At 39.2% G+C, this 26,410-nt stretch overlaps 2 protein-coding genes and 1 non-coding gene across 5 annotated transcripts in view; 1 reads left to right on the top strand and 2 right to left on the bottom strand.

The window, feature by feature from the left end:
- WDR76 (WD repeat domain 76) overlaps window positions 1-12,120 on the bottom strand; it is a 52,016-nt gene extending 39,896 nt beyond the window's left edge. Inside the window, exons 1-3 of one of the 3 annotated variants that reach the window (XM_025472959.3) lie at window positions 11,984-12,120; window positions 10,447-10,543; window positions 9,046-9,349 (exon numbers count right to left, since the gene is read on the bottom strand). In XM_025472959.3, the coding sequence (XP_025328744.1) occupies window positions 9,046-9,349; window positions 10,447-10,543; window positions 11,984-12,092 (510 nt within the window). In that variant the 5' untranslated portion in view covers window positions 12,093-12,120. The other 2 variants (XM_025472960.2, XM_035709158.2) reach the window with 2 other exon arrangements.
- LOC112676215 (U6 spliceosomal RNA) lies at window positions 5,822-5,928 on the bottom strand. Its single transcript, XR_003146385.1, has one exon. It is a non-coding gene; the product is annotated as a U6 spliceosomal RNA (small nuclear RNA).
- A 122-nt stretch (window positions 12,121-12,242) lies between the features above and the next one.
- MFAP1 (microfibril associated protein 1) lies at window positions 12,243-25,586 on the top strand. Its single transcript, XM_025472976.3, has 9 exons — window positions 12,243-12,377; window positions 17,157-17,376; window positions 18,738-18,867; window positions 19,138-19,325; window positions 19,846-19,954; window positions 20,055-20,215; window positions 21,508-21,667; window positions 24,534-24,623; window positions 24,717-25,586. The coding sequence occupies exons 1-9, from the start codon at window positions 12,299-12,301 to the stop codon at window positions 24,897-24,899; spliced, it is 1,320 nt and encodes a 439-aa protein (XP_025328761.1). The 5' UTR covers window positions 12,243-12,298; the 3' UTR covers window positions 24,900-25,586.
- Window positions 25,587-26,410: the final 824 nt, after the last annotated feature.

The raw sequence follows: 26,410 nt of genomic DNA, 5'->3' as shown, positions 1-26,410 counted from the left end.
GGTCTGATACCTCTCTGTAGTATTTCTGCAAATTGCTATGCATCTATTATCACTTAGAGATAAAAACTTTTTGAAAACAGATGTTTCTCACAGGTAACATCAGACTTAATGATGTAAGAGTGAAAGCTCTTTCCCTAAAGCTCAGAACAAGAAAATATGTCTGCTTTTGCTACTTCTATTCAACACTGTACTGGAGATTGTAGGACATGTGGACAAGATGATTAGGAAAAAATAAAAAATACCAGATTGAAAAGGAAGAAATAAAACTATTGCCAAAACATGATCTTATATACAGAAAATGCTTAAGAATTCACACAAAAACACTAATAAGCAATCTCAGCGAAGTTACAAGATACAAAAATCATTTATATGTCTATACACTAACAATGAACAATCAGAAAATGATTTTAAGAAAAAACACCATCCAAGCATCAAAAAGAATAATATACTTTGGAACAAATTTAATCAAAGAAGTATAAGGCTTAGGGGGCCTGGATGGCTCAATTAATCCTTCAACTCTTGATTTTGGCTCAGATCATGATCTCAGGGTCCTGGGATGCAGCTCCAAATCAGGCTCCCCACTCTGTGGGGAGTCTGCTTGCCTCCCTCTCCTTCTACCCCTCCCCCAGCTTGTTCTCTCTCTCTTAAATAAACAAATCTTAAAAAAAAAAAAAAAAAAAGGCTTATATAGTGAAAACTAAATACTGAAGGAAATAAAATCTAAAAAAAAGAGGGGATCCCTGGGTGGCTCAGCAGCTTGGCACCTGCCCTTGGCTCCAGGATCGAGTCCCGCCTCAGGCTCCCGACATGGGGCCTGCTTCTCCCTCCTCCTGTGTTTCTGCCTCTCTCTCTCTCTCTCTCTGTCTATCATAAATGAATAAATGAATAAATGAATAAATAAATAAATAATTTAAAAAAAAAGAAAAAAAAGAAATTCTAAGTAAAAGGGGAGACATTCTTGGGGTACCTGAGTAGCTTAGTTGGTTGAGCACTCAACTCCTGGTTTCAGCTCAGGTCATGATCTCATGAGTTGTGGGATCAAACACTGCATCAGGCTCCACACTCAGCAGGGAGTTTGCTTGAGAGATTCTCTCTCTCCCTCTCCCTCTGCCCCTCCCTAGAGCTAGTGTGTGCACTTCTCTAAAAATAAATACTTTCTTTTTAAAAAAGAGAGAAGACATCCTTATTCATAGACTGGAACTTAATATCATTAAAACAGTAATACTCCCCAAATTTCAGATTCAGTGCAATCTCTATCAAAATGATAAATGCCATTTTTGCAAAAGTGGACAAGCTAAATGTTAGGACAAGCCTAAAATTCACATAGAAATGCAAAGGACCCAGAATAGCCAAAATAATCTTGAAAAAGAAGAACCAAGTTGCAGGACTCACATCCTGATTTCAAAACTTAATATAAAGCTACAGTAATTAAAACAGTGTAGGACTATTGTACACCTGAAATATAACACTGTATGCTAACTATACTTGAAATAGAAAAAAAAATTTTAAGTGTAATACTGGCATACAGATAGGCATTAGATCAACAGAATAAAACTGAAAGTCTAGAAATAAGCCTGTAACCTAAGGTTAAATTTTTTTTTATAGTTAAGACTATTCAATGAAAAATAATAGTCTTGCCAACAAATGGTTCTGGGATAAATGGGTACCTATATGCAAAAGTATTAATTTGTGGACCCCTACATCACATTATAAAAAATAACTCAAAATAGATCAAAGACCTAAATGTAAGAGCTAAAACTTTAAAATTCTTAGAAGGAAATATAGTGTAAATCTTCATAACCTTGTATTAGGCAACAGGTTCTTAGATATGACAACAAAGCACAAGCGACAAAAAGAATTAAATAAGGTAGACTTAAACATCTTTAATTAAAAATTAAATTTAGGAGCACCTAGGTGGCTCAGACAGTTGAGCATCTGACTCTTGATTTCACCTCAAGTCATGATCTCATAACCGTGAGATCAAGTGTTGAGTCAGGCTTGGCTCAGTATGGAATCTGCATGAGATTTTCTCCCTCTGCTGCCGCACCACCACCACTCACATATATGTGCTTTTTCTCTCAAAAAAAAAAAAATTGAAATAGACAACTTTTTTATGTCAAAGGGCATTATCAAGAACATGAAAATAAAGTACACAAAATGGGAGAAAATACTTGCAAGTGATATAACTAATAAGGGTCTAGTTTCCTGAATATATAAAGAACTCTTATAATTCAAAACAAAAAGACAATTTTTCAAATGGCAAAGGGCTCAAAAAGGTATTTTTCCAAAGTACAAATGACCAATAAGTACATGTAAAGATGCTCAACATTACTGGTCATTAGAAAAATGCAAATCAAAACCACAATGAGACACCACATTATATCCACTAGAATGGCTGTAATCAGAAAGACAAGCGGCACTTGCCTGGCTCTGTTGGTAGAGCATGCAGCTCTTGATATGAGGGTTGTGAGTTCAAGCCCCACATTAAGTGTAGAAATTACTTTTTTTTTTTTTTAAAGGGAGGATTACTTGGGCAGCTCAGTCAGTTAAGTGTGACTTGATTTCAGCTCTGGATCTTAGGGTCGTGAGATCAAGTCCAAGTCGATGCTTAAGATTCTCTCTCTCTCCCTCTGCCCCTACCCCCCCAATTTTTTTAGTTAAAGAAAAACATGAGTAATTAAGGATATTATGTTAAATGAAATAAGCCAGTCACAAAAAGACAAATACCATGATTCCACTTTTATGAGATACCTATACTAGTCAAATTTAAAGAGTCACAAAGAAGAATGGTAGTTGCCAGGGGCTGGTAGGAAGAGAGAAATGAGGTATTTAATGGGATAGAGTTTCAGTTTTTCAAGATGACAGGATTTCTGGAGACTGGTTTCACAACAACATAAATGTGCTTAACAGTACTACATTGTACTTCCAAAAATGGTTAAGGTGATAAGTTTTATATTGTGTATTTTACAACTAAATTTCTTTTTAATATTTAGGAAAGATAAATAATAAGTATTGGCAGATGTGTAGAGACATCTCTAGACAGAGAAAGTAGACTCTTCATGCACTGCCACTGGTATGTAAAAATGGTACAGCCAGTCTGGTAAACAATTTGACAGTTTCTCAGTAAGTTAAACACAGTTGACCACATGACCCAGCAATTTCACTCCTACAGATACACCCAAAATAATGGAAAACATATGTTCAGCAAAAACTCATAAGCAAATGTTTGTGGCAGCACTATTCATAATAGCAAATAAGTGGGGAAAACCCAAATGTTCAGCAACTTATGAATGGATAAACAAAATGTAGTAATTCATGCAATATTATTCAAACATAAAAAGGAATCAAGTACCAATACATACTATATAATATGAATGAACCCTCAAAACATTATGCTAAGTCAAAGAAGCCAGACACAAGAAACTACATATCATATGATTCCATTTATATGAAATGTCCAGAATAGGCAAATCGATAGAGAAAAAGTAGATTAGTGGTTTCCAGGGCTGGGTTAGGGAGGTAGAGGAGTTGGGAGTCACTGCTAATTGGTACAGGTTTCTTTTCATAGTGAAAGAAATGTTCTGAAACTGGATAGTGGCAATGACTGTACAATCTTGTATATATACTAAAAACCACTGAACTGTACACTTTTAAGATTTTATTTATTCATGAGAGACACAGAGAGAGGCAGAGCCAGAGGCATTGGGAGAAACAGGCTCCCTGCTGGGAGCCTGATATGGGACTTGATCCCAGGACCCAGGATCACGACCTGAACCAAAGGCAGACGTTCAACCACTGAGCCACCCAGACATCCCTGAATTGTACATTTTTAAATAGTAAATTTTATGTTCTGTGAATTATAGTTCAATAGAAAAAAAATAAATATATGCTTGATGACAGAAACCAGATATATGCCTAGTCTCAAAGTATCTCCTTCAAAATATTTAGGAATTACAAAGGGAAAAATGTTTCCATTGGAGAATCCTGACAGATACCACCTTAGCCAAGTGATCAAGGTCAACATCACCAGTAAAACATAGCAACATCATGTACACTCTGATATGATGCACTGAAGGGGGCACATTTGCATCAGTAGTATTCTTCCCCCAAAATGCAAAACCTTCATCTAATTATGATAAAATAGTAGACAAACCCAAATTGAGGAACATCACACAAAATAACTATTCAGTACTCTTCAAAAGTGCCAAGGTCGGGCAGCCCGGGTGGCTCAGTGGTTTAGCGCCACCTTCAGCCCAGGGCCTGATCCTGGAGGCCCGGAATCAAGTCCTATGTCAGGGTCCCTTGCATGGAGCCTGCTCCTCCCTCAGCCTGTCTCTCTCTCTGTCTCTCATGAATAAATAAATAAAATCTTAAAAAAAAAAAAAAGTGCCAAGGTCATGGAAGATTGAGGAACTGTCACAGATGGGAAGAGAATACAGAAACATAGCTATTAAATGCACTGTGCAGGGATGCCAGGGCGGCTCAGCAGTTGAGCGTCTGCCTTCAGCGTGATCCTGGAGTCCCAGGATCGAGTCCCACATCAGGCTCCCTGCATGGAGCCTGCTTCTTTCTCTATGTCTCTGCCTCTCTCTCTCTCTCTCTCTCTCTCTCTCTCTCTCTCTCTGTGTGTGTGTGTGTGTCTCATGAATAAATAAATAAAACCTTATAATAAATGCACCTGTGCAATCCTAGACTGAATACTGGAACAGAAGAAGGACATCAGTTAAAAAAAGAAAAAAAAACCTGGGCAGCCCGGGTGGCTCAGCGGTTTAGCGCCGCCTTCAGCCCAGGGCTTGATTCTGGAGACCCAGGATAGAGTCCCACGTTGGGCTCCCTGCATGGAGCCTGCTTCTCCCTCTGCCTTTATCTCTGCCTCTCTCTCTCTCTCTGTGTCTCTCATGAATAAATAAATAAAATCTTTAAAAAAAAAAAAAAACTAATGAAATCCTTATAAATTTTGTACTTAAGTTAATATTGTAGCAAGGTTAACTCCTGGTTTGATAAATGTTCTACAGTTATTTATGATATTAACATAAGAGGAAACCAGGTAATGAGCACTGGGTGTTATGCTATATGTTGGCTAATTGAACTCCAATAAAAAATATACAAATATACAAAAAATGAAATTGAAAAAAGATGAATGGATAAAGAAGATGTCTATTTATACAATAGAATATTGCTGAGCCATCAGAAAGGATGAATACCCACTATTTACATCGACCTGGATGGAACTGGAGGGTAATGATACTGAGTGAAGTAAGTCAATCGGAGAAGGACAATCATCACATGGTCTCACTCATACATGGAATATAAGAAATAGTAAAAGGGATTATAAGGGAAAGGAGGGGAATTGAGTGAGGAAAATTAGAGAGGGAGATGAACCATGAGAGACTCCTAACTCTGGGAAACGAACAAAGGGTTGCAGGAGGGGAGGTGGGCGGGGGCATGGGGTAACCGGGTGACAGGCACTGAGGAGAGCACTTGATGGGATGAGCACTGGGTGTTACATTATATGTTGGCAAATCGTATTTAAATTTTTAAAAATGTCAAAAAACACAAAAAAATAATAAAATAAAATATTAAAAAAAGGAGGAAACCAGGTAAAAGATATATCCGAATTCTCTATTTTTGCCACTCTTCTGTAAGCCCAAATGTTCTCAAAGCTTAAAACTGTTAAAAAAAAAAAAAAAACTGTTAAGAAATGCTTTGTGAAGTTAAAATATTTAATAAAAGTGTTGAGAGATGAAATTTAGCAAGTTTCTCAAAAAACTGAATAAATTTTTTTGAAGATTTACTTATTCATTTTATTTATTTATTTTTTTAAAATATGGAACGCTTCACGAATTTGCGTGTCATCCTTGCACAGGGGCCATGCTAATCTTCTCTGTATCGTTCCAATTTTAGCAAGTGTGCTGCGGAAGCGAGCACTACTTATTCATTTTAGAGAGAGAGTGAAAGTCGGGGAAAGTCAGAGGGAGAGAATCTCAAGTAGACTCCTCACTGAGCATGGAAACCTAACTCCGGGCTCAATCTCCCTACCCACAAGATCATAACCTGAGCCAAAACCAAGAGTTGGATGCTTTAACCAACTGAGTGATCCAGGCACCCCTAAAATTCTTGACTTGCAGGCCAAGACACTTACCTGTGATTTGACAAAAGCTTTCCCTCATTTGGGGAAGAAATAAGCTTATAAAATAAAATATTGTTTCTAAGCATAGTACCAAAAAGCTTTAGTCATTTTGGTCCAAAAAGATAATTAATGAAAGTAAGAGAAAAGAATGAAATGTCCTATAAAAATGTTAGATCTTGGGCAGCGTGGGTGGCTCAGCAGTTTAGCGCCGCCTCCAGCCTAGGGCCTCATCCTGGAGACCCAGGATCGGGTCCCACATCAGGCTCCCTGCATGGAGGCTGCTTCTTCCTCTGCCTGTGTCTCCACCTCTCTCTCTCTCCGTGTCTCTCATGAATAAATAAATAAAATCTTTAAAAAAAAAAAAAAAAAAAGATGTTAGATCTTTCAGTTTATCCTACTTTAACACTGCTGGGCATCTATGACTGCTCGAATAGCTCTAGTACTTACTCCTAATGTTCTAATTTCTGACCCTATTTCCTTAGATCAAACTAAAATCTCAATAGATGAATGGATACGGAACTGAGGAGTGCCTGGCTGGCTCAGTCAGTACAGCATATGACTCTTGATCTTGGGTTGTAAATTCAAGCCCTATGTTGGGTATAGAAATTACTTAAAAATTAAAAAAAAAAATCTTAAAAGAAAAAGGTGTGGGGCGCGTGTGTCTGCACACACACACACCAGCACACACATGCGTGTACACAAACAGGAATATTATTCAGCCATGAAAAAGAATGAAATCTTGCCATTTGCAACAACATGGATGGAGCTAGAGAGAATAATGCTAAGCAAAATCAATCGGAGAAAGACAAGTATCATATGATTTCACTCATAGGTAGAATTTGAGAAACAAAATGAGCAAAGGAAAAAAAGACAGAGATAAACCAAGGAAGACTCTTAACTATAAAGAAAAGATGGTTGCCAGAGGGGAAGTGGGGGGGAATGGTTGAAATAGGTGAAGGAGATTAAGAGTACACTTATGATGAGAACTGTGTAGTGTATAGAATTTTTGAATCACGGGGATCCCTGGGTGGCTCAATGGTTTAGCACCTGCCTTTGGCCCAGGGCGTGGTCCTGGAGTCCCTGCATGGAGCGTGCTTCTCTCTCTCTCTCTCTCTCTCTCTCTGTCTCTCATGAATTAATAAATAAAATCTTTTTAAAAAATTGTTGAATCGCTATATCGTACACCTGAAAGTAATACGTTATGTTAAGCATAACAGAATTAAAAAAACAAAAAAAATTGTAAATAAATTTTTAAAAATAAAATCTACTTCACACTAGCCTCATATACTCAGAATCTTATACTCGAAGAGGCCAAAGAGATAATCTAATCCAGTGTTTCTCGAAATGCCATCCCAGACCAATACCACCAGAATCTCTAAGAAACTGCTGGACATGCCAATTCTTTACCCCACTCCAAAACTTCTGAAACAGAAATTCTGGTGGTAGAGTCCTGTAATGGAATTTTAACAACCATCCAAGAAATTCTAATAGTGACTAAAATTTAAGAAGCACTGATCTTATCCAATTTCCCTCACTATAGAGTGATTTGCTTAAACAGAAGCAGCCACATCTGGGGCACCTGAGTGACCCAGTTGGTTAAACATCTGCCTTCAGCTCAAGTCATGATCTTGGGGTCCTGGGATCCAGCTCTGAGTCAAGCTCCCTGCTCAGTGAGGAGTTTTGTTCTTCCATTGACTCTTTCTTCCACCCCCACTTGAGCTCTCTCTCTAATGAATAAATAAATTTTTTTTAAAAAGCAGCCACATCGGGATCCCTGGGTGGCGCAGCGGTTTGGCGCCTGCCTTTGGCCCAGGGCGTGATCCTGGAAACCCCGGATCGAATCCCACGTCAGGCTCCCGGTGCATGGAGCCTGCTTCTCCCTCTGCCTATGTCTCTGCCTCTCTCTCTCTCTCTCTCTCTCTCTCTCTATGTGACTATCATAAATAAATAAAATTAAAAAAAAAAATTAAAAAAAAAAAAAGCAGCCACATCTAAAACCTAGGCTTTCAACCTCCAGTCCACTGCACTAATAATGACTTACCCCACACTGTCCCACCAGAGGTCTTAACTCTTACTTCTGAGACAGTAAAGCATAAATTGAATTCCTATTTCAAAAGAACACCACCACAATTATCTTATCTCCCTTTCCCTTTTATCATTTTCTGTCCATCAACTTTTTTTTTATTTTAAGATTTTATTTATTTATTCATGAGAGACACAGAAAGAGAGAGAGAGAGAGATACAGAGAGAGAGGCAGAGACACAGGCAGAGGGAGAAGCAGGCTCCATGCAGAGAGCCTGATGTGGGACTCGATCCCAGGTCTCCAGGATCACGCCCTGGGCTGAAGGCGGTGCTAAACCACTGAGCCACTTGGGCTGCCCTCCATCAACTTTTTGACGTATGGTATGGTTTTATCTTGTTTTGCACAAAATTTGTCACTTTAAATGAAGTACAACATTCCTGAGAGGCAATAGAAGCCCAAAAATTAGACGCTTAATTCCTTAAACCGATTAATACTATTATTTTCTATAGAGCTAATAAGTGTTTCTCATGTATCTTCTCTACTCCCATCATTTTTCTCCTTTCTGTATTTAAAGGAAATATTATTCAGTTTTATTAATCAATTTATGATTATTCTCCTACCTGATATCAAGGGTCACTCAAATGCCATATGTCCCACAGGCCAACTTCTGCAGGCGTATTGTACATAAATATGTAAAGATGAACAAGACACCATAAAGTTTAAGTAAACCCCAAAATATGTGCAATAAACTGAGAGGAAGAAAATTAATTTAATTGAAATTTTAAAAAAATTTTTCAATTAAATATACATAGAGCCTAGATAACCTTAGCTTATCAGAACTTCAAATTTTAAAATAAGAAAAATTTAAATAAGCTAGTAATTAAATTCTTACCAGGCCTGGTGTGGTATCTTCATCACTGTCTAGATCCTGACTGCTTTCCCTGTCAACTTCCCTGAGAATCACTGTATCTGAAGTGCTCTTGTGTTGTTGCTTGTCACTTTCAGTATAAACATCTAAGGATGTTTTTTGCAGTGTGGATTCTGCCTTAGAAGATGTGGCTGCCATCCTTGGAGTTAAAATCCTTCTGCAAGTTTTCCTTATTTCAGTCTTCTTACATTTCTTACATGCAACTTCATTGTTAGAATTCTTATCCAAAAGGGATTTGGGGTGCTTAGGTTGGTCTGGCTTGTAATTACTGAGTGAAAAGGGAACAAGAAACACCTTAGGTGTTTTTCCTAAAACCGTAGTCTGCACTGGTCTCAGAGACACACAAGTGATGTTTTGGTTTTCTTTATATTCATTCACCTATTCAGGTCAATAAAAGAAAAGAGAATATTAGAATCCCAGATCCTATGCCTTTTCTTACAGGTCTGTGTAAATAAATCTAATTTCCATTTTATCACGAAAACACAAAGTCAAACTGACAGCCTGTAAAGAAACTTCCCTGCCCCTCCCCTCCCCCATCTAGATATCTAACTCATTAACCTGAACTTAATTATTTATTATACTGGATGCATTTTTTACCCAAACTCTGCAGACCAATAACTGTGTAATAATAATAATGACTACGTTTGTAACTGAGATTACGCCAACTGTCAGCTTCTGAGTATCTGGAATTGTTTCCAGAGGGGGAAGCCGACGATTACAACTGCCTCAAAAGCAAACGCAGAGTCCCTCATCCCACTCTGTCCCTATTTCTGGAGTTATTGATATGAACCTTCCCCAACGCTGAAGGTCGAGTTTCCATTGAGGAAAACGGGGCCGGGATCTTCCGAAACACCACCTCCGAAAAACCCGTTAGGCTGAGAGATGCCCCAAGGAGCGGGAAACAGTTACGGAGTGCGGAGGCGGGGGGTGCCAAGTCTTCGCGGCCTCCCGGGCCTGATCCCCGCAGTCTTTCACGAACACAGAGGCAGGAGCAAACCCGAAAGCAACAAGCCATTTCTCACCTTCACCTGGAGTCGCTGTCTAGACAAGCCCGCCTTCTCCTCACGACCCGCGCGCGACCCAGACATCTTTCCGCGGCTCAGCAGCTGGAGTCTTCCCGCCAAGATTGCGGCGGGCGGCGCGGGGAGGGGGGAGAGGGAGGGGCGGCGGGGGGAGGGGAGAGAGGGAGGAGTAGCGCGGCTGGGGCGGGGCCTGCGGGCAACTGAGAGCGGCCTGAAGCCAGCTGGCGGGACCGGGAGGAGCACGCGGGTCTCGCGGTCCTCTCGGTACGCGTCTAGCTCACCCAGCCTCACCCCCACACTCAAATTCTCTAGGGATGCTATTGGACCGAACCCACATTTTTACCTTAGGTTGGGTATTTTTGATGCTGCTGATGCCAGTATCTCGCTTTGAAAAACACTGGCGCTTCTGAGGAAAAACCACCTTGCCTTGCAATGTGAGCCTGGAAAAGATTCAGGCGCACTTACATGCCGTATGTTTAGGCTAAAATCGAAACCAACATGCAGTCTTTACCTGAGTCCCCTGGTTCCTCATAACCCGCCCCCCCTCAAGAAAATCATGCCCTGTGGCTACCATATTACCTTCTTCCTAGGAAGGGAAGCATTTTGATTTTTTTCAAGAGCTTATAAGCTGGTTTAAATTTCACCTATTTATCTGCCTACCAGTTAACTAAGAGCCTAGTGATGACCTTACAAGGCCCAAAGGCCAGAAAAAGTTGTGAATCGAATCCTTGTGTCACAAAGTAACAAATAAGATTTTAGTGTCCTGTATTTCTTACAGTCACAGCCATATTTAACTTTTTTTTTTCCTATTCTTTGAGTTGCTGTGAGTCAAAACAATCGTTTTCTCATATTTACTCCATCTGGACAGCATGGTTTTGGAGCTGTTAAATTCAAAATATAAATTTCTACCTAGTCTATTTTTAAGACCCTTTTCTTTCTACCCCATAACTGCTTCCTTGGTCAGTTACATGGATCCTTCACTGTTCCTTGCTCAAGACTTGCCCCATTTTCTTTTCTTTCCCAGTCTAGACCCAATTTTACAACATAGGTGAAATGATTTGAGAACTAATCCTATTAACAGTAACATCAGGGCCCTCCATGATCTGGTTCTCACCAAACTTTCACCACTCCTTGACTCAAAAATCAAACAAAATCAAACTTTTCAGTGTTTGATACATGCCGCGCTATTTGTAGACCTCAAGACTTTGTTCATGCTGCCCCAACTCTCCCTATCACAACACTTAGGAAATCCTTTCTGTGGTGAAATGCTTTCTGACTTCCAATAAACCAATATATATATATATATATATATATATATATATATATATATATATATATTTTTTTTTTTTTTTTACAAATCCAGCTAGTAAATTGATTGCCCTAGAAGACTTCCTAAATAAAATTCAAGCCTTTAAGCAATATTCTATACTCCTTAAAGAGCTAAGCACAGCAAACTCAGCAAGTACTTAATAATTACTCATGTACTTATGTAAAAAGTCATGTCTACACAGGAATGTTTTAATAGACGGTGTTGAGAAACTGAAAAAAACTGGAAAGCCTAAAAGCACACCGTTCTGACTCCAAGCATTCATTGTTTCAGGCACCTTACGGGATTTTTTTCTTTTTTTCATGGCAATAGCGTAAATCATCAACACCTGCCCTCACGTGAGAAAAAAAATACCTCACCACAACCCACTCAGCCTCATCAACTGAGCTAATCAGGGGCTATTATCAGGACTTCTCTTCTCATTAAACTCCAATTCTGAGCTTTCAAGAGTCTGGACAAACTGCCTTTCACTATCCACTCAATTCCTTATTCATCACTATCTCATTTTCCTCAGCTTCACACAAAGCTAACAAAAGAAACCCGTAATTCGGACCTGCCTCGCCACAGGATCTTAACAGCAAAGGCCAACGGGAAGCAATTTCCCGCCAGAAGCGACGTCCAAACTCTGCGAGACGGAGGAAGCTAGAGCAGCCGAGGAACATGCGCAGTAGCAGCGTCCACGCCCACAATCCCACAATCCTCTGGTCGCATATTTCCGGTTTTTCTATCTCAGACGTAGGTGGTGTTTCTATCTGTTGCGCGGTCGTGCCCAGTGCTTCCAGAGGAGGTTTTTTTTTGTCGTTGACGTTGTTGCGGTTCACTGTTTGGAATCACTGAAGTTTCGGGAATCGCTGCGGCTGCCATCAACATGTCGGTCCCAAGCGCACTCATGAAACAACCGCCCATTCAGTCTACGGCGGGGGCCGTCCCGGTTCGCAATGAGAAAGGTACGGTGCTGAGCCGGTTTCCAGTCGGATTTTACCTCTTCCTTTCCCAGCGTACTGCAAACCTACCGCAACAGACCACCCCAACCCTACCGACCCTTAAGACGCTGCCCCCAAATATCCTCGACTTTTCCCATCAAACTCGCACCCGGTCGCGTTGCCTAAGGGGGAGAATACCCACTTCCATCTCATCTTGTCCATATCGCCCGGCGGCTGCTCTCACAGCAAGCATCCCTCGTCCTTTGGCCTCCACTGTTAAGTTAGACTGTATACACAGTAAATGCCTGCTTTTGCAAGGCGTTGTGCGGAATACGGTCCCTCTTTTGTTTTCCGTAGCAGTCTGTGCCGCTTCTGTAACTCTTCTGTGTCTGTCTCCCTCTACTGCATCATAAACTCAAACGTCCTTGAGACAGGAACCGTGTCTTATTAAACTTTTTATTCCTTTCAACCAACGCTGTGACTGTATGAAGTTGAATACACACTTGTGTGAGGCAGTGCCCTTAATTAACCTAAAGAAACTCATTTTGTAGGTGTGAGACCTGCAAAAAGAGACATTCTAAGCAGTGTGATTCCTGTCACATAGGTGATATAAACCAAACGATATGGAAGTGTAGAGAAGGAATGATCTTTTCAGATTGAGGTAATCTAGGAAAGCTTCTTGAAGAACATGGCATATAAACCGATCCTTAAAGGATCAATAGAATTCCAGTGCAGATAGAAGGAACATGTTTGGAAGGGGTTAGACTAAAGAGTCCCTTTTTTTCAGGAAGGATTTTGGAAAATAATATGAGCTCTTTTTTTATTTTTTAAACATAACAGTACATAATCTTGTGCAACTTGCCTTTTTTTAAAATTCAAGGTGGCTTTTGAGAAATATCCTTTGATATATAAAGAGCTAATTCATTCAACTACTTATAAATTCCATTGTATAAATGAACCAGTTTATTCCTTCCTGGGGGACAGTTGTGTTGTTTTTTCTATTATAAACAGTGCTGTAATTGGCCTTTTTTTTTTTTTAAAGTAATCTTGACACCCACCTTGGGGATCAAACTCATGACCCCAAGATCAAGAGTCATGTGCTCCACCAACTGAGCTAACCAGGCACCTGTTGTAGTTGTCATTCTTAAATGTGCCTCTTTAGTGCACTGTGTAAGAATTTCTCTAGGGTAGACTCCTAAAAGTTCATCATCAACCTAACTAGCTATTTCCAGTTGCTCTCCACAGTGGGTTGTAAGAGCATTAGGAGTTTGTATTTACCCATATATTCATCCACACACTTAGTTGTATCAGATTTTTAAATTTTGTCCAATCGAATTATGAAATATCTCATTATTTTAATTTGCATTTCCCTGATTACTAGTGAGACTAAGCATTTGTCAGCTATCTAGGTGTTCTCAGAATTAGCTGTTTCTGTCATTTATCCATTTTCTACAGTTTTTCTACATCCCAGATCTCTCATATCTTTTTCCTATTTTGTTTTGGTTCTTTGTCTTGTCTTTTCACTTTAATTGTGGAGTTTTCTGTTTCATAGGCCTTTTTAATTTTAGTGTTTTTGGATTTATCAATTTTATCTTTTATAGCTTGTGTTTTTTTTTTTTTTTAAGATTTTATTTATTTATTCATGAGAGACACAGAGAGAGAGAGGCAGAGACAGACACAGGCAGAGGGAGAAGCAGGCTCCATGTAGGGAGCCTGATGTGGGTCTCGATCCCGGGTCTCCAGGATCACGCCCTGGGCCAAAGGCAGACGCTCAACCACTGAGCCACCCAGGCGTCCCTCTTGTGTTGTTTTGTATATTGTGTTAAGAAATCCTTCCCTATACTGAGATCAATTATAAATATTTTCTCAGTGTTTCTATATCCTAAATACGATTGAATACAAAATTGCGCAAGACAGATTCTAATTTAAGGAACTTGTAATCTAGGAAGGATGTAAGTGTTTTAAGATTTTTTTTTCACACGTGGGTCCTTAATCCATGTGGAATTTTTTGTGGGTGTGGTGTCAGAAATCTAATTTTGTTTATGGTTAACCAGTTGTCCTTACAATTCCATTGTTTGACTAACCCATCCATTCTCCACTGCTTTTTAATGTCACTTCTGTAACATACCAAGCTCCTGTGTAAAGGTTTGTTTGCTCTCTACTCTGTTCCATTGGTCTCTATATACCCCGGAGTCATTAATATATTGTTTTAATCACTGTAAGTTTAAACTAAGCCTTGCAATCTGATATAGAAACCCTCCTCCACCTCACTACCTTCTTTTTTTTTAAGACTTTACTGTTATTAAAATTTTATTTATTTATTTATTTATTTATTTATTTATTTATTTATTTATTTATGAGAGTAAGAGAACATGGAGGGTAGGGAGCAGAGGAAAAAGGAGAAGCAGGCTTCTCTTGCAGTGACCAGCAGGGAGCTCAATGTGGGGCTCCATCCCAGAACCCAGAGGTCATGACCTGAGCCAAAGGCAGATGCTTGACCAACTAAGCCACCTGGGCACCCCAAGACTTTTATTTTTTTATATCAATTTTATGTTTACATTTCCCATATACCCTCTGCTCTGACACATGCATAGCCTCCTCCATTATCAACATCCTCCACCAGAGTAATACATTTGTTGCAGTTGATAAACCTACATTAACACATCATAATCACCCAAAGTCCATAGTTTACATTAAGGTTCATTCTTGGCATTGTGTATTCTATGGGTTTAGACAAATATATAATGACGTATATCCATTATTGTGGTATCACAGTATTTTTACTGCCCTGAGAATCCCCTGTGCCCTGCCTATTCATCCCTACCCCAACCCAACCCTTGGCAACCACTGATCTTTTTACTGTCTTCATAGTTTTGCCTTTTCCAGAATGTCATGTATTTGGAATCATACGGTATATAACTTTTTCAGATTGGCTTCTTTCACTTAGTAATATGTCTGTAGATTTCATCTATGTTTTATTATGGCTTGATAGCTCATTTCTGTTTAGCACTGAATAATATTCCATCATCTAAATATACCATAGTTTATTCAGTCATCTAGCAAGGAACATCTTGGTTCCTTCCAAGTTTTGGCAGTTATGAAGCTAAAGCTAAAATAAATAATCAGTGTGCAAGTTTTTGTGTGGACTTTAGTTTTCAACACCGTTAGGTAAACACCAAGGAGTGCAGTTACTGGATCATATAGTATGAGTATGCTTACTTTTATAAGAGACCACCAAACTGTCCTCCAAAGTGGCTGTGCCATTTTGCATTCCCACCAGTAACAAATGAGATCTTGTTATTCCACATTCTCTCCAGCATTTAGTGTTGTCAGAGCTCCGTAGTTCGGTTATTCTAATGCATATGCAGTAGTATCTCATTTTATTTTGCATTTCCTTGACAACATATGACTTGAAACGAATATGTTTATTTGCCATCTGTGTATCTTCTTTGGTGAGGTGTGTTAAGTCCTCAGCCTCACCTTATTCTTCAGAATTGTCTTGGTTCTTTTGTCCTATTCTTCCATGTGATTTTTAGAATCAGCCTGGGAACAACTATTAATGGAATTGCCTTAAAATTATAGGTCATGAATTTATTGATTAACTTGGGCACGGTTGCCATCTTCTCTTTCTTAAATATGACATATTTCTCTCTTTATTTAGAACTTTTGTATCTTCCAATATAATTATATATTTTTCATCTGAAAAGCCTTGTACGTCATTTGTTAAATTTATTCCTTGGTATCTTGTAGTTTAGTTACTATTGTAAATAGTATTTTTAAACTTTATTTTCTAATTTATGTAGATAATGTACAGGTACACTTATTTTTATCCAGCATTTATTTGGCATTCTCCCTGAATTCTTTTTTTTAGTTTGCCTGTTTGTTCTCTTGTATTTTCTGCATATAATCATAGTCTGCAAATTATGACAGTTTCTTCCTTTTCAATCATTACCTTTTATCTCTTTTTTTTAAGATTTTATTTATTTGGGATTTTATTTATTTGGTGGCTCAGCGGTTACACGTCTGCCTTTAGCTCAGGCGTGATCCCAGAGACCCGGTATCCAATCCCACATCGGCTCCCTGCATGGAGCCTGTTTCTCCGTCTTCCTGTGTCTCAGCCTTTCTCTCTGTGTGTCTCTCATGAATAAATAAATAAAATCTTAAAAGAAAAAAAAGGATTTTATTTATTTTGAGAGAGAGAATGAGCGAGATGGAGAGGGAGCAGCAGACTCCCTAGAGCAGGGAGCCCAATGCAGGGCTTGATCCCAGGACCCTGAGATCATGACCTCAGCCGAAGGCACTTAACTGACTGAGCTACCTAGGCACTCCTATCTCTTTTTCTTATTGCCCTAATTAGAATCATAATAAAATGTTGACTAGAAGGTATGATAGGGACAACATAAAGATGCCCACTGGTTTTTAAAGGAATGCTTCCAATTTGTCATTAAGCATAATGATTGTTATATCTTTTTTTTAAGATCTTTATTTATTCATACCCTTATTTATTTATACTCTTAAGGGTATAGGTGAGGTGGAATAGCATGAATTTGTGACGGATGTAGTCAGCCTGTCTTCCTCCATTTCAGTATACTCAAGTTAGCCCTCTTTATCATTAGTGTTGGTATTCGCAAGAATGTTTTCCCATGACTTGGCCTTGACAGGAAAACACCATTAGATAAGTAGAGGGCTGGATAGTGGCAATCTCCTTCTGCTTGAACTCTTGTTTACCAGGAATATAGGGCTCTACCTGCAAAGGACATTGGGAAAGAGGCTACTGAAACATAAGTTATGTTTATCACCCAGGTGAGATTTCGATGGAGAAAGTGAAGGTAAAACGTTATGTGTCGGGAAAGAGGCCAGATTATGCCCCTATGGAGTCCTCAGATGAGGAGGATGAAGAATTTCAGTTCATTAAGAAAGCCAAAGAACAAGAAGCAGAGCCTGAGGAACAAGAGGAGGATTCATCCAGTGACCCTCGACTGCGGCGTTTGCAGAACCGTATTAGTGAAGATGTGGAAGAGAGGTAATGACTAGGGTTGTTTCCTTACACCTACACCCCTACAGGTTAGTTAATAACAACAACAATAATAGCTAATACTTGAACAGTACTCATTATATGCCAGTCACTATTCTAACTACCTTTAGTAATTCTTGTAATCCAGCCAATAACCTTATGAGGTATGTATTATTATCCCAGTTTACAAATGAGGAAACTAAGGCACAAAGGGTCAGGAGAATAAGATGACCAAAGGTATACAGCCAGCAAGTGGCAACCAGTAAACAGCAGGACCTCTGGTCCAAAGGCCCTAGTTAACTAAAGGAATAGAAAACACAGACCATTGGTTGGTTTGTTGGGAGGAGGAGGTCTTAAAATTAGAGAAATTGATTTAATCCACTCATTTATCCTAAAGGCTAATGAGGGGAAATTACACTGAAGAAGTAGGATAAAAGGCCTGATGATGAGTGAATGGATTCACGTAGGAAAGGGAGCTTCCCAATGAAGGATTTCATGTTGTATGTTGAGACATTACCTTAGAGTGCAGACCAGAGATCCCAAACTTTCACAGTTCATTCAGTCTCAGGAATTTTCTCAAGGAGTCCCTAGGTCTACTTTATTTTATTAAGTAGATCCAAATAATTGAATAAATATTAATGTCTTAACATTTGAAGCCATTTGAAAAATCTAATATGCATAAAAGAAAAAACATTCTTATTTCATTCTTATATAACTATAATTATTAGTGGGGGTTTGTGTGCCTCTTGGACACTGTTTCTCAGACCTTGAAATCAGATTGACACTGGCACACATATCCTGTCCCATGTTGATCTGCATGTAGTACTTGCTTTTTATATAGCAGGTACCAAAAATCCAGTTTCACAAAGATACAATATCACTGAAAAGAAACCTAGTATGATCTAATGTTGAAACTGTGAACTACCTGGAGTTATAAAACAATCCCGTTGCACCCATATGTTTGTTGCAGTGCCTCATGGTGTTTCAGCTTACATTGAACATTTTAGGTCCAACCTAACTATTTGCTCTCATGCTTTGATTTTTTTTTAAGATTTTATTTATTCCTGAGAGACACGGAGAGAGGCAGAGACATAGGCAGAGGGAGAAGCAGGCTCTGTGGGGAGCCTGTTGCAGGACTCGATCCCAGGACCCTGAGATCATAAGCTGAATCAAAAGCAGACAATCAACCACTGAGCCACCCAAGTGCCCCATGAATTATTTTCGTTTTTCTGTCCCTCAGTTTCCCTCTCTCAAGACTTCACTATTAATAAAGGCAAACAACCTCCAGGTGCTCTAAGACTAAGGAAATGTGGGTAATGCTCTTTCACTTTTGTGACATTGGTGTTATACTTGAAGATGCTGTTTTTCAGATTGGCTCGACATCGGAAAATAGTAGAACCTGAAGTGGTAGGTGAAAGTGACTCAGAAGTAGAAGGAGATGCATGGCGCATGGAACGAGAGGATAGCAGTGAAGAAGAAGAGGAAGAAATTGATGATGAGGTATAAAAAGGGAAAATGAGAAGTTCTTTCTGGGTCCGAGAAAAATTGGGGCCTGTTCTCCTTTGTTGAGTTTCCAAAGGCACAAATTTGATACTTTGGCAGAACCCTGATCCAGTGGTTCCCCGTTTGTTGGAGATAGAATTAAAAATAAAATGATGCTAAGTTGTATTTAGTTATAACAGAATTTATTAAATGTGCTGAGGGGAAAATAAAAAGCTGCCTTAGAGCACAGGTCATTGGGCTGACTGACTTGGACATATGACTTGACAGGAAATAGAGAGGCGCCGTGGCATGATGCGTCAGCGAGCACAGGAGAGAAAAAATGAAGAGATGGAAGTCATGGAGGTGGAAGATGAGGGACGTTCTGGGGAGGAGTCAGAATCAGAATCTGAGTATGAAGAGTACACAGACAGTGAAGATGAGATGGAGCCTCGCCTAAAACCTGTCTTCATTCGAAAGTAAGTATGTCATAAACCAGGCCTGATTCCACATAGTTACTACTTTCCATGTCTGAAGATGGAAGCCTTTTTTTCCTCTCTCAGGCTTTTCTGAAATGTCAGCTGTAAGTGAAAGTCTTCTGCCCAGTTCCCTATCTATGCAGAATATTTGCTGAGGAATATCTTGGTATTAACAGAGAACCTGAGTTACGTGCTCATAACTCCCTTTTTAAAGAGCATATAATCTCCCCACAGTCCTGTAAGGCACAAAATTAAACTTGAAAAGTGAATTCCTGGTCCTTTTCTAATGGCAAGAAATCTTACAATTTATAATCCAGAAGGTTCTTGCTATTCAGGCAGTTATCAAAGATGAATGGAATTTTAATGCTTTAAATACCTAGGATGACTCCCAACTTTGGCTGTTTGCAAATAATAGAGCCAGCGATTATTGGGCTTTGTCTCATTTGGATGGGACTTAAGCTAGAGACAAAGAGGTCCACTCTGAGGACTTTGGGCAATTAACAGGACTTCTCTGTTGCAGGAAGGACCGAGTAACAGTTCAAGAACGGGAGGCTGAAGCATTAAAACAGAAGGAGCTGGAGCAGGAAGCAAAACGCATGGCTGAGGAGAGGCGCAAGTACACACTCAAGGTACTGGGGAGTGGCTGTAAGGATTGCATGCAAGGAGGAGTATACTTAGGTTTGTCAGGAAAATAAGGAGATCCAACAGTTAAATGTTCTCTTTACCCAGATTGTAGAAGAGGAGACCAAAAAAGAGCTGGAGGAGAACAAGCGGTCCTTGGCTGCACTGGATGCTCTCAATACTGATGATGAAAATGATGAGGAAGAATATGAGGCATGGAAAGTTCGGGAGCTAAAGAGAATCAAGAGAGACCGAGAAGATCGAGAAGCGTAAGTAATAAGATGGGCCTGTAGTTTAATATCAATAATGGGACAGGTTACTACTAGGGTAACTCTGAGGCTCAATACCTACCATGAGTTAGTTCCATTCTAGCTTTCTTTAGGGTTCCTGCAACTGAGTGAGTTTCTCATAATTGTAATGTGGCTTATTCTAATAAAATTAGTGAAAAGAAACACTCTGTCAGTGTTTCTCTTGATAGAGTGCCAGTGAATACTTCCTGTAGTTTCCTAGTAGGCACACACAAGTTATTCACTGTTATTAATTATCCAATCTTGCATAAAAACCCAACCCAAAATTTGGTGACTTGAAACTGTTGATTATTCCTCACAGTTTTGGAGTTCGCTAAGCAGTTCCTCTGCTGGTTTCACCTGGGCTCTCTTAATGCACTTGGATCCAGCTGGAGAATTAACTGGGCTAGAGTGTCCAAAACGGTTTCATTCACATGTCCAATAGTTAATGCTAACCTGCCTCACTTCTTCAGTGGGCTAGATCGGCTTCCTTATAAAACAGCCTCATGGCAGTATTCGAAGAGGACAAAAGTGGAAACTGCCAAGGTCTTTTGAGGCTTATATGTCATTTCTGCAAAGGGGCATGCATATTGTGAGGGGAAGAATTTGTGGCCTTTAAATACTCTACCACAGTCAGTATTGTTAGATCAGAATCATTTCTGAGCTGCATCACTCATTCTTAAAAATTACTAGGAATGAGAGGGTAATCCCAGATTACAAAAGGAAACCATGAATAGAAAACTCTGTCCTCAGCCTGCAGTTTCTAAGATTTTTATCCTGGGTTTCAAGGAGTGCATGTACCCTTTAAAATCATATACAAAGTTATGTCTATTTGTATTTTTCTGGAGACAAGGGATATATGGCTCCCCTCCCCCCAAAAAGGGTTAGTCACTGCAATCTAATTAATGATGGTAACCCTTGGTTTGTCATGTATGTACATACACAATTACTTAAAAAAATGCCAATTAAATCTTAACACAGTTATGTTAAATTCTGGGTTTTTTTAAAGCCAAGTAGGCTTTTTAGGGAAGGGAAATTACTAACATTGCAAAGTCAAGTAGTAATATTATGTCCGAACCTTATAAAGACTATTGGAAGTTTACAATAAGACCATTTCACCTTTTTATTTGTTGGGCTCCTAATCTTAACTCCTAATAGGCAATGACTAGAATTAAGGAAGGTGAATAATGCTTGAAAGATGAGACTGCATTAAGTTCAGATAATTGAGTCTCTCTGAAACTGGAATAATACTAATAGTTTTGTTCTCCACACAGGCTTGAGAAGGAGAAGGCAGAAATTGAACGAATGCGAAACCTGACTGAGGAAGAGAGGCGAGCTGAGCTTCGGGCAAATGGCAAAGTCATTACCAACAAAGCTGTTAAGGGCAAATATAAGTTCTTACAGAAGTATTATCACCGGGGTGCCTTCTTCATGGTAAGGAGTCAAAAGGGAATGGGAAGTTTGGGCTATAGAAATAATTTGGAACTTTTGAGTTCTTTTCTCCCCCCAAGAATAAACTGTCCTGGGATGTTACTTCTACTTGCCAATGGTCAGTGTTCTCATTTATTTTTGCCTCTAAAGAATATAAATCCAATAGAAAAAAGCATTGACAACACGATTTTAGAAGTAGCAGCCACTGTTCTCCATTCAGGCCCAGATATCAGGAGGAAATGGTGTGTAATAGAAGAATTGAGGAACTAAAATAGTGATCTATGTATATAGATATAGACTACTTAAATCCCCAAAATTAATTAGATAATCACTATTCATAGCTGAGTGAGGAATTTTGCTTATGCAAATATTTGGGAGGTTGAAATTTAATTCCCTTCAATCTGAGCTGACAAAGTGACTAACCAAAAAAAAAAAAAAGAAAAGAAAAAGTTTATTATCTAGCCAGTATGTGTAATACCATCAAGATTTTGTTCTTCACATGAAAACCAAGGTCAACCTTGGTTTGACCAAGGTTGACCTTGTTAACCTTGTAACCTCTCACATGTTAACCTTGTATAAAGTGATGAGGACTTCTTCCAGATTATTTAGATCATACCAGTGATAATTCCTTAATGGAGAGATGTCAGGAAAGGGAATGGAAGAATTGATTGCATTTATTACTCTAATCATGTGGTTCCTTAAATTATTACCTGATGCTATAGGAGTTTGAACCAAAAAGTAGACCCATTTTTTTCAGATGCTATATCAAACCTTAAATATCCCCACTGCAGCTAGATTCTTGGCATTTACTATAGATATCAGTAAAATCTAAACTTCAATGGAGGATTCCATACTTGCCTCCAAAATCAGTTGCAGTCTACTCAGTCGGAAATGTTTGCTTATTAAATAGTGTCTCTGTTCATGTAGTTTTCTAGACAAGTCATTGGAGATTATGAATTATTTCTTTATTGCTTTAAAGTCATAAAATATCATTGCCTACACGTTTCAACAGCTTTAACAGGCTTCTGAAAGAACTGCCTTGCTGGCTAAGATATGTAAGGAAAGGGTTATGTAAGAGTCTTGGTGTGCATTCTCCATGAACTCTCCTCATCTAGACAAGGAGAGTGAAATTAAAATACCTTCTGAGATTAAATGAGGGACTCCGCCTCTAACAAGGAGAAAAGCAGATCTCACAAAAACTGTCTTCCTTTTGAAACCTTTCTGTAGAGACTACTCCAAAATTGTGTTAATTCCTTCACTATGTGTTATTTATATAACATTATAGTTTTACTAATATGCTCATTTGAAACTATTCTTTATAGTTATTTTTATAGTTTATTAATAACCTTTTGAGCATTTACTGTGGAAAGGGAACTACTGCTTTTTGGGTTTTTTAAGGTGGGGGTTAAAGATTTATTTGTTTTAGAGAAGGAGAGCAAACTGAAATCAAGCCCCATGTTGGGCTCCCAGAGGGAGAGGGAGGAAGAACTTTAAGCAGACTCCACACTAAGCACAGAGCCCAACATGGGGCTTGATTTCACAACCCTGAGATCACAACCTGAGTCAAAACCCAGAGTCAATCTCCTACTAAATGACCGTGCCACCAAGGTACCTGTTTCTTTTGTTTTGTTTTTAAGGAGGCTCTGTGCCCAGTATGGTGCTTGAACTCGAAACCCTGAGATTAAGAGTTGCATGGTCTAGGGGCACCTGGGTGGCTCAGTTGGTTGAGTGTTCAACTCTTGATTTTGGCTCAGTTTATGATCTCAGGGTTGTGAGACTGAGCGTCACATTGGGCTCTGCTCTGGGTGTGGAACCTGCTTGAGATTCCCTCTTTCTCTCTCTCTTTACCCTTCCCCCCTCCCTGCCTCTTTCTCTCCCTCTCAAAAAAAAAAAAAAAAAGTTCATGATCTACCAACCAAACCAACCAGCAGTTTGACACTGCTAGAGGGTATGTAATTTTTACTTCAGATGGCTTACAACCTAAACCTGGGACCAAGGCAAATATATACTATAAGGATGAGTGAAAACACTGTGGCACTTCTGAAGAGGGAAATGTTTTACTTTGTAGAAGATGGAAAGGGATAACATGAAGGAGGGGACATTTAAGATGTGTAGACTTTCTGACTTCAGTAGTACAAAGATATTCTCGGTAAAGGGACTAGGAGTGGAGGCAAAAAGCATCATCTGTAAAGGGAAGTGACAAGAAGTAGATTAAAGCTAGATGGCATTTGGCCTTGGCTACTATACAGAGGAGTTGTGCTAATTTAACAAAACGGAACGACTGGAAGTATTTGAGCAAGGCAAAGGGATGAGGTGTGCTTTAGAAACAGTCTAGAGGCAATATAGTTAAGGTTGATTCTAGGGAAAAACTATAAAACTCAGGGAATTAGAATTTATAAGTGGCAATTCACTATGGACAAAGATTACTCAAATTTTGAATCTGGGTAATTGAGAAAATGTTGGTTCTATTAACAGAAGTTAAATCAGGAAGAGGCTGATTTGAAAAGGTTAAGGAAATTATTTTCACTTTAGATGTGAGTCTGAAGTCCCAACAGAATATCCAAGTTAAGTTACATAATGGGCAGAAAATTCAGGATGAGATTTGAGATGCTTCTGCAGAGTTGGAAGTCATAGGACTAAGTGAACATACTGAGTGCAGAGAGAATATAGCCAACCTTCAGGAAATGTCTACGTTTAGGAAGGAAAAAGACAACACAAAGGGAAAAAAGTATCATCTAAACTACATCTAAGTTCTTGAATAGGTTTAATACCCTCATTCTTTGTATCCCTTGTTGTAGAGTTTAATAAATTTGTGGTTTAAATATATGGGAAATAAAAACCACAAGATTGATAAGACTCTCTTCTATAGGATGAGGATGAAGAGGTATACAAGAGAGATTTCAGTGCACCTACCCTGGAGGATCACTTCAACAAAACCATTCTTCCCAAAGTCATGCAGGTATGGAGTACCTTAAGAACATGAGAGAAGTAATGTATCAAGGGCTGGGACATGATGTTTGGTGGTATAACTCAGCATCTATCCTTCCTTCAGGTCAAGAACTTCGGGCGCTCTGGTCGTACCAAATACACCCACCTTGTGGATCAGGACACCACCTCTTTTGACTCAGCATGGGGCCAAGAGAGTGCCCAGAACACAAAGTTCTTTAAACAAAAGGCAGCTGGAGTACGAGATGTATTTGAACGGCCATCTGCCAAGAAGCGGAAAACTACTTAGAGTTCAACTATTTATTCTTCCAGCTGTGAGACATAGGGATGTCTCAGTATCTGGTCTTTGATTTGCTTTTACCATTATTTACATGGCCCCTGTATCCAGCTTGTTGGACCTACTGCCATACTTGGGACACTGGGCAATCCAGTCTTTGAAGGTGCTTAGTGAGGTTTGGACTTATGCTGAGAAACCCACAGAAAAGCACTATCCAGGTAGGATCAGAGGCCCCCCACTTAAAACCATTTCTGAGAAATCGTAGGTTTCATGACTGCTCTGCCTTCCCAAATTCACTTGGGATTATTCAGGTTTCTTTTTCCAGCCTCTTAGCTTGGGTTAGAAACATGGGCATGTAAGTGAACAGCCCTACTTTATAATAAATTTAAGCTCACCGATACCTGTTTTTGCATTTTTGGTTGGAGTCAGTTTTTCTAGGTGAACGTATTTTTTTATCTATTTATGTGTATGTGTCAAATTAAAGAATTACACACCAAGGGCACCTGGGTGGCTCAGTAGGTTAAGTGTCCAACTCTTGGTTTCAGCTCAGGTTGTGATCTTGTGGTCAGGAGGCTGAGCCCCATTCTGTGGTCTGCTCGTAGTTGGCTTCAGATTCTCTCTCCCTGTGCCCCTCCCTCCTGCTCGAGTGCACACACACTCTCCCTCTCTCATAAATAAATAATATTATTTAAAAAATCATATACCAAGAGGTTTCTTACGCTACGGGGAATAAAATGTGCAGGCTGACAAGAATCTACCTATTAAATAGAAGCAGAGAATTGGACAGTGTTTCACTTTTTTTTTCTTCTTTTTTTAGATTTGAGAGAGTGCATGGAGGAAGAGCAAAGGGAAAGGGAGAAGCAGGCTCTCCACTGAGCAGGAAGCCCAATATGGTACTCATATCCCAGGACCCTGGAATCGTGATCCAAGCTGAAGGCAGATGCTCAATCTACTGAGCCACCCAGGCATCCCTCCAAGTTGCAATGTAATAACTAACATCAAGCTAAATTCAGTGGTTTCTCACTTAATATTTACTACATAACCACCATGCACATGGCAGAGCACTAGGAGTCCTAGGGGTTATAAGGAATGACATTTAATAAGTGGGAAGACTATTTCTCAGTTACATACAAAAATGAGATGGCCAAGGTCTTTTCACAATTTTTAAATGCCCCACTAGAAGAAACATTCACAAATGCTTCATGTCATAAAATGAGTATAAATTACTATAATAAGCCTATAAAGATGAGCTTATGTGTGTGCCAGAAAGATACAATCTAAGAATTATCCTAGAGCCAAAATGAGAATAAGACATTGAAATTCTTTTAAGAACATGTTTATAGCTATTTGAGTGTCGAATCTGAGGCAGGTACTGGCCAAGCTTTTTACATTCACCAACTCCTTGGTTCTTTAAACAACCTATCAGGTCTGTATCATTTTACAGTTGAGGAAACAAATTCAAGCAAGGATGACTTGGCCAAAGTTGATCAACTTATAAAGTAAAATTGCCTTCTCTCCAGGAT

The sequence above is a fragment of the Canis lupus genome, chromosome 30, assembly GCF_003254725.2.
Source record: "Canis lupus dingo isolate Sandy chromosome 30, ASM325472v2, whole genome shotgun sequence".
In the NCBI taxonomy this organism is placed as follows: Eukaryota; Metazoa; Chordata; class Mammalia; order Carnivora; family Canidae; genus Canis; species Canis lupus.
The sequence above is the reverse complement of the archived record's forward strand: the minus strand, read 5'-3'. Positions and strand labels throughout refer to the sequence as shown.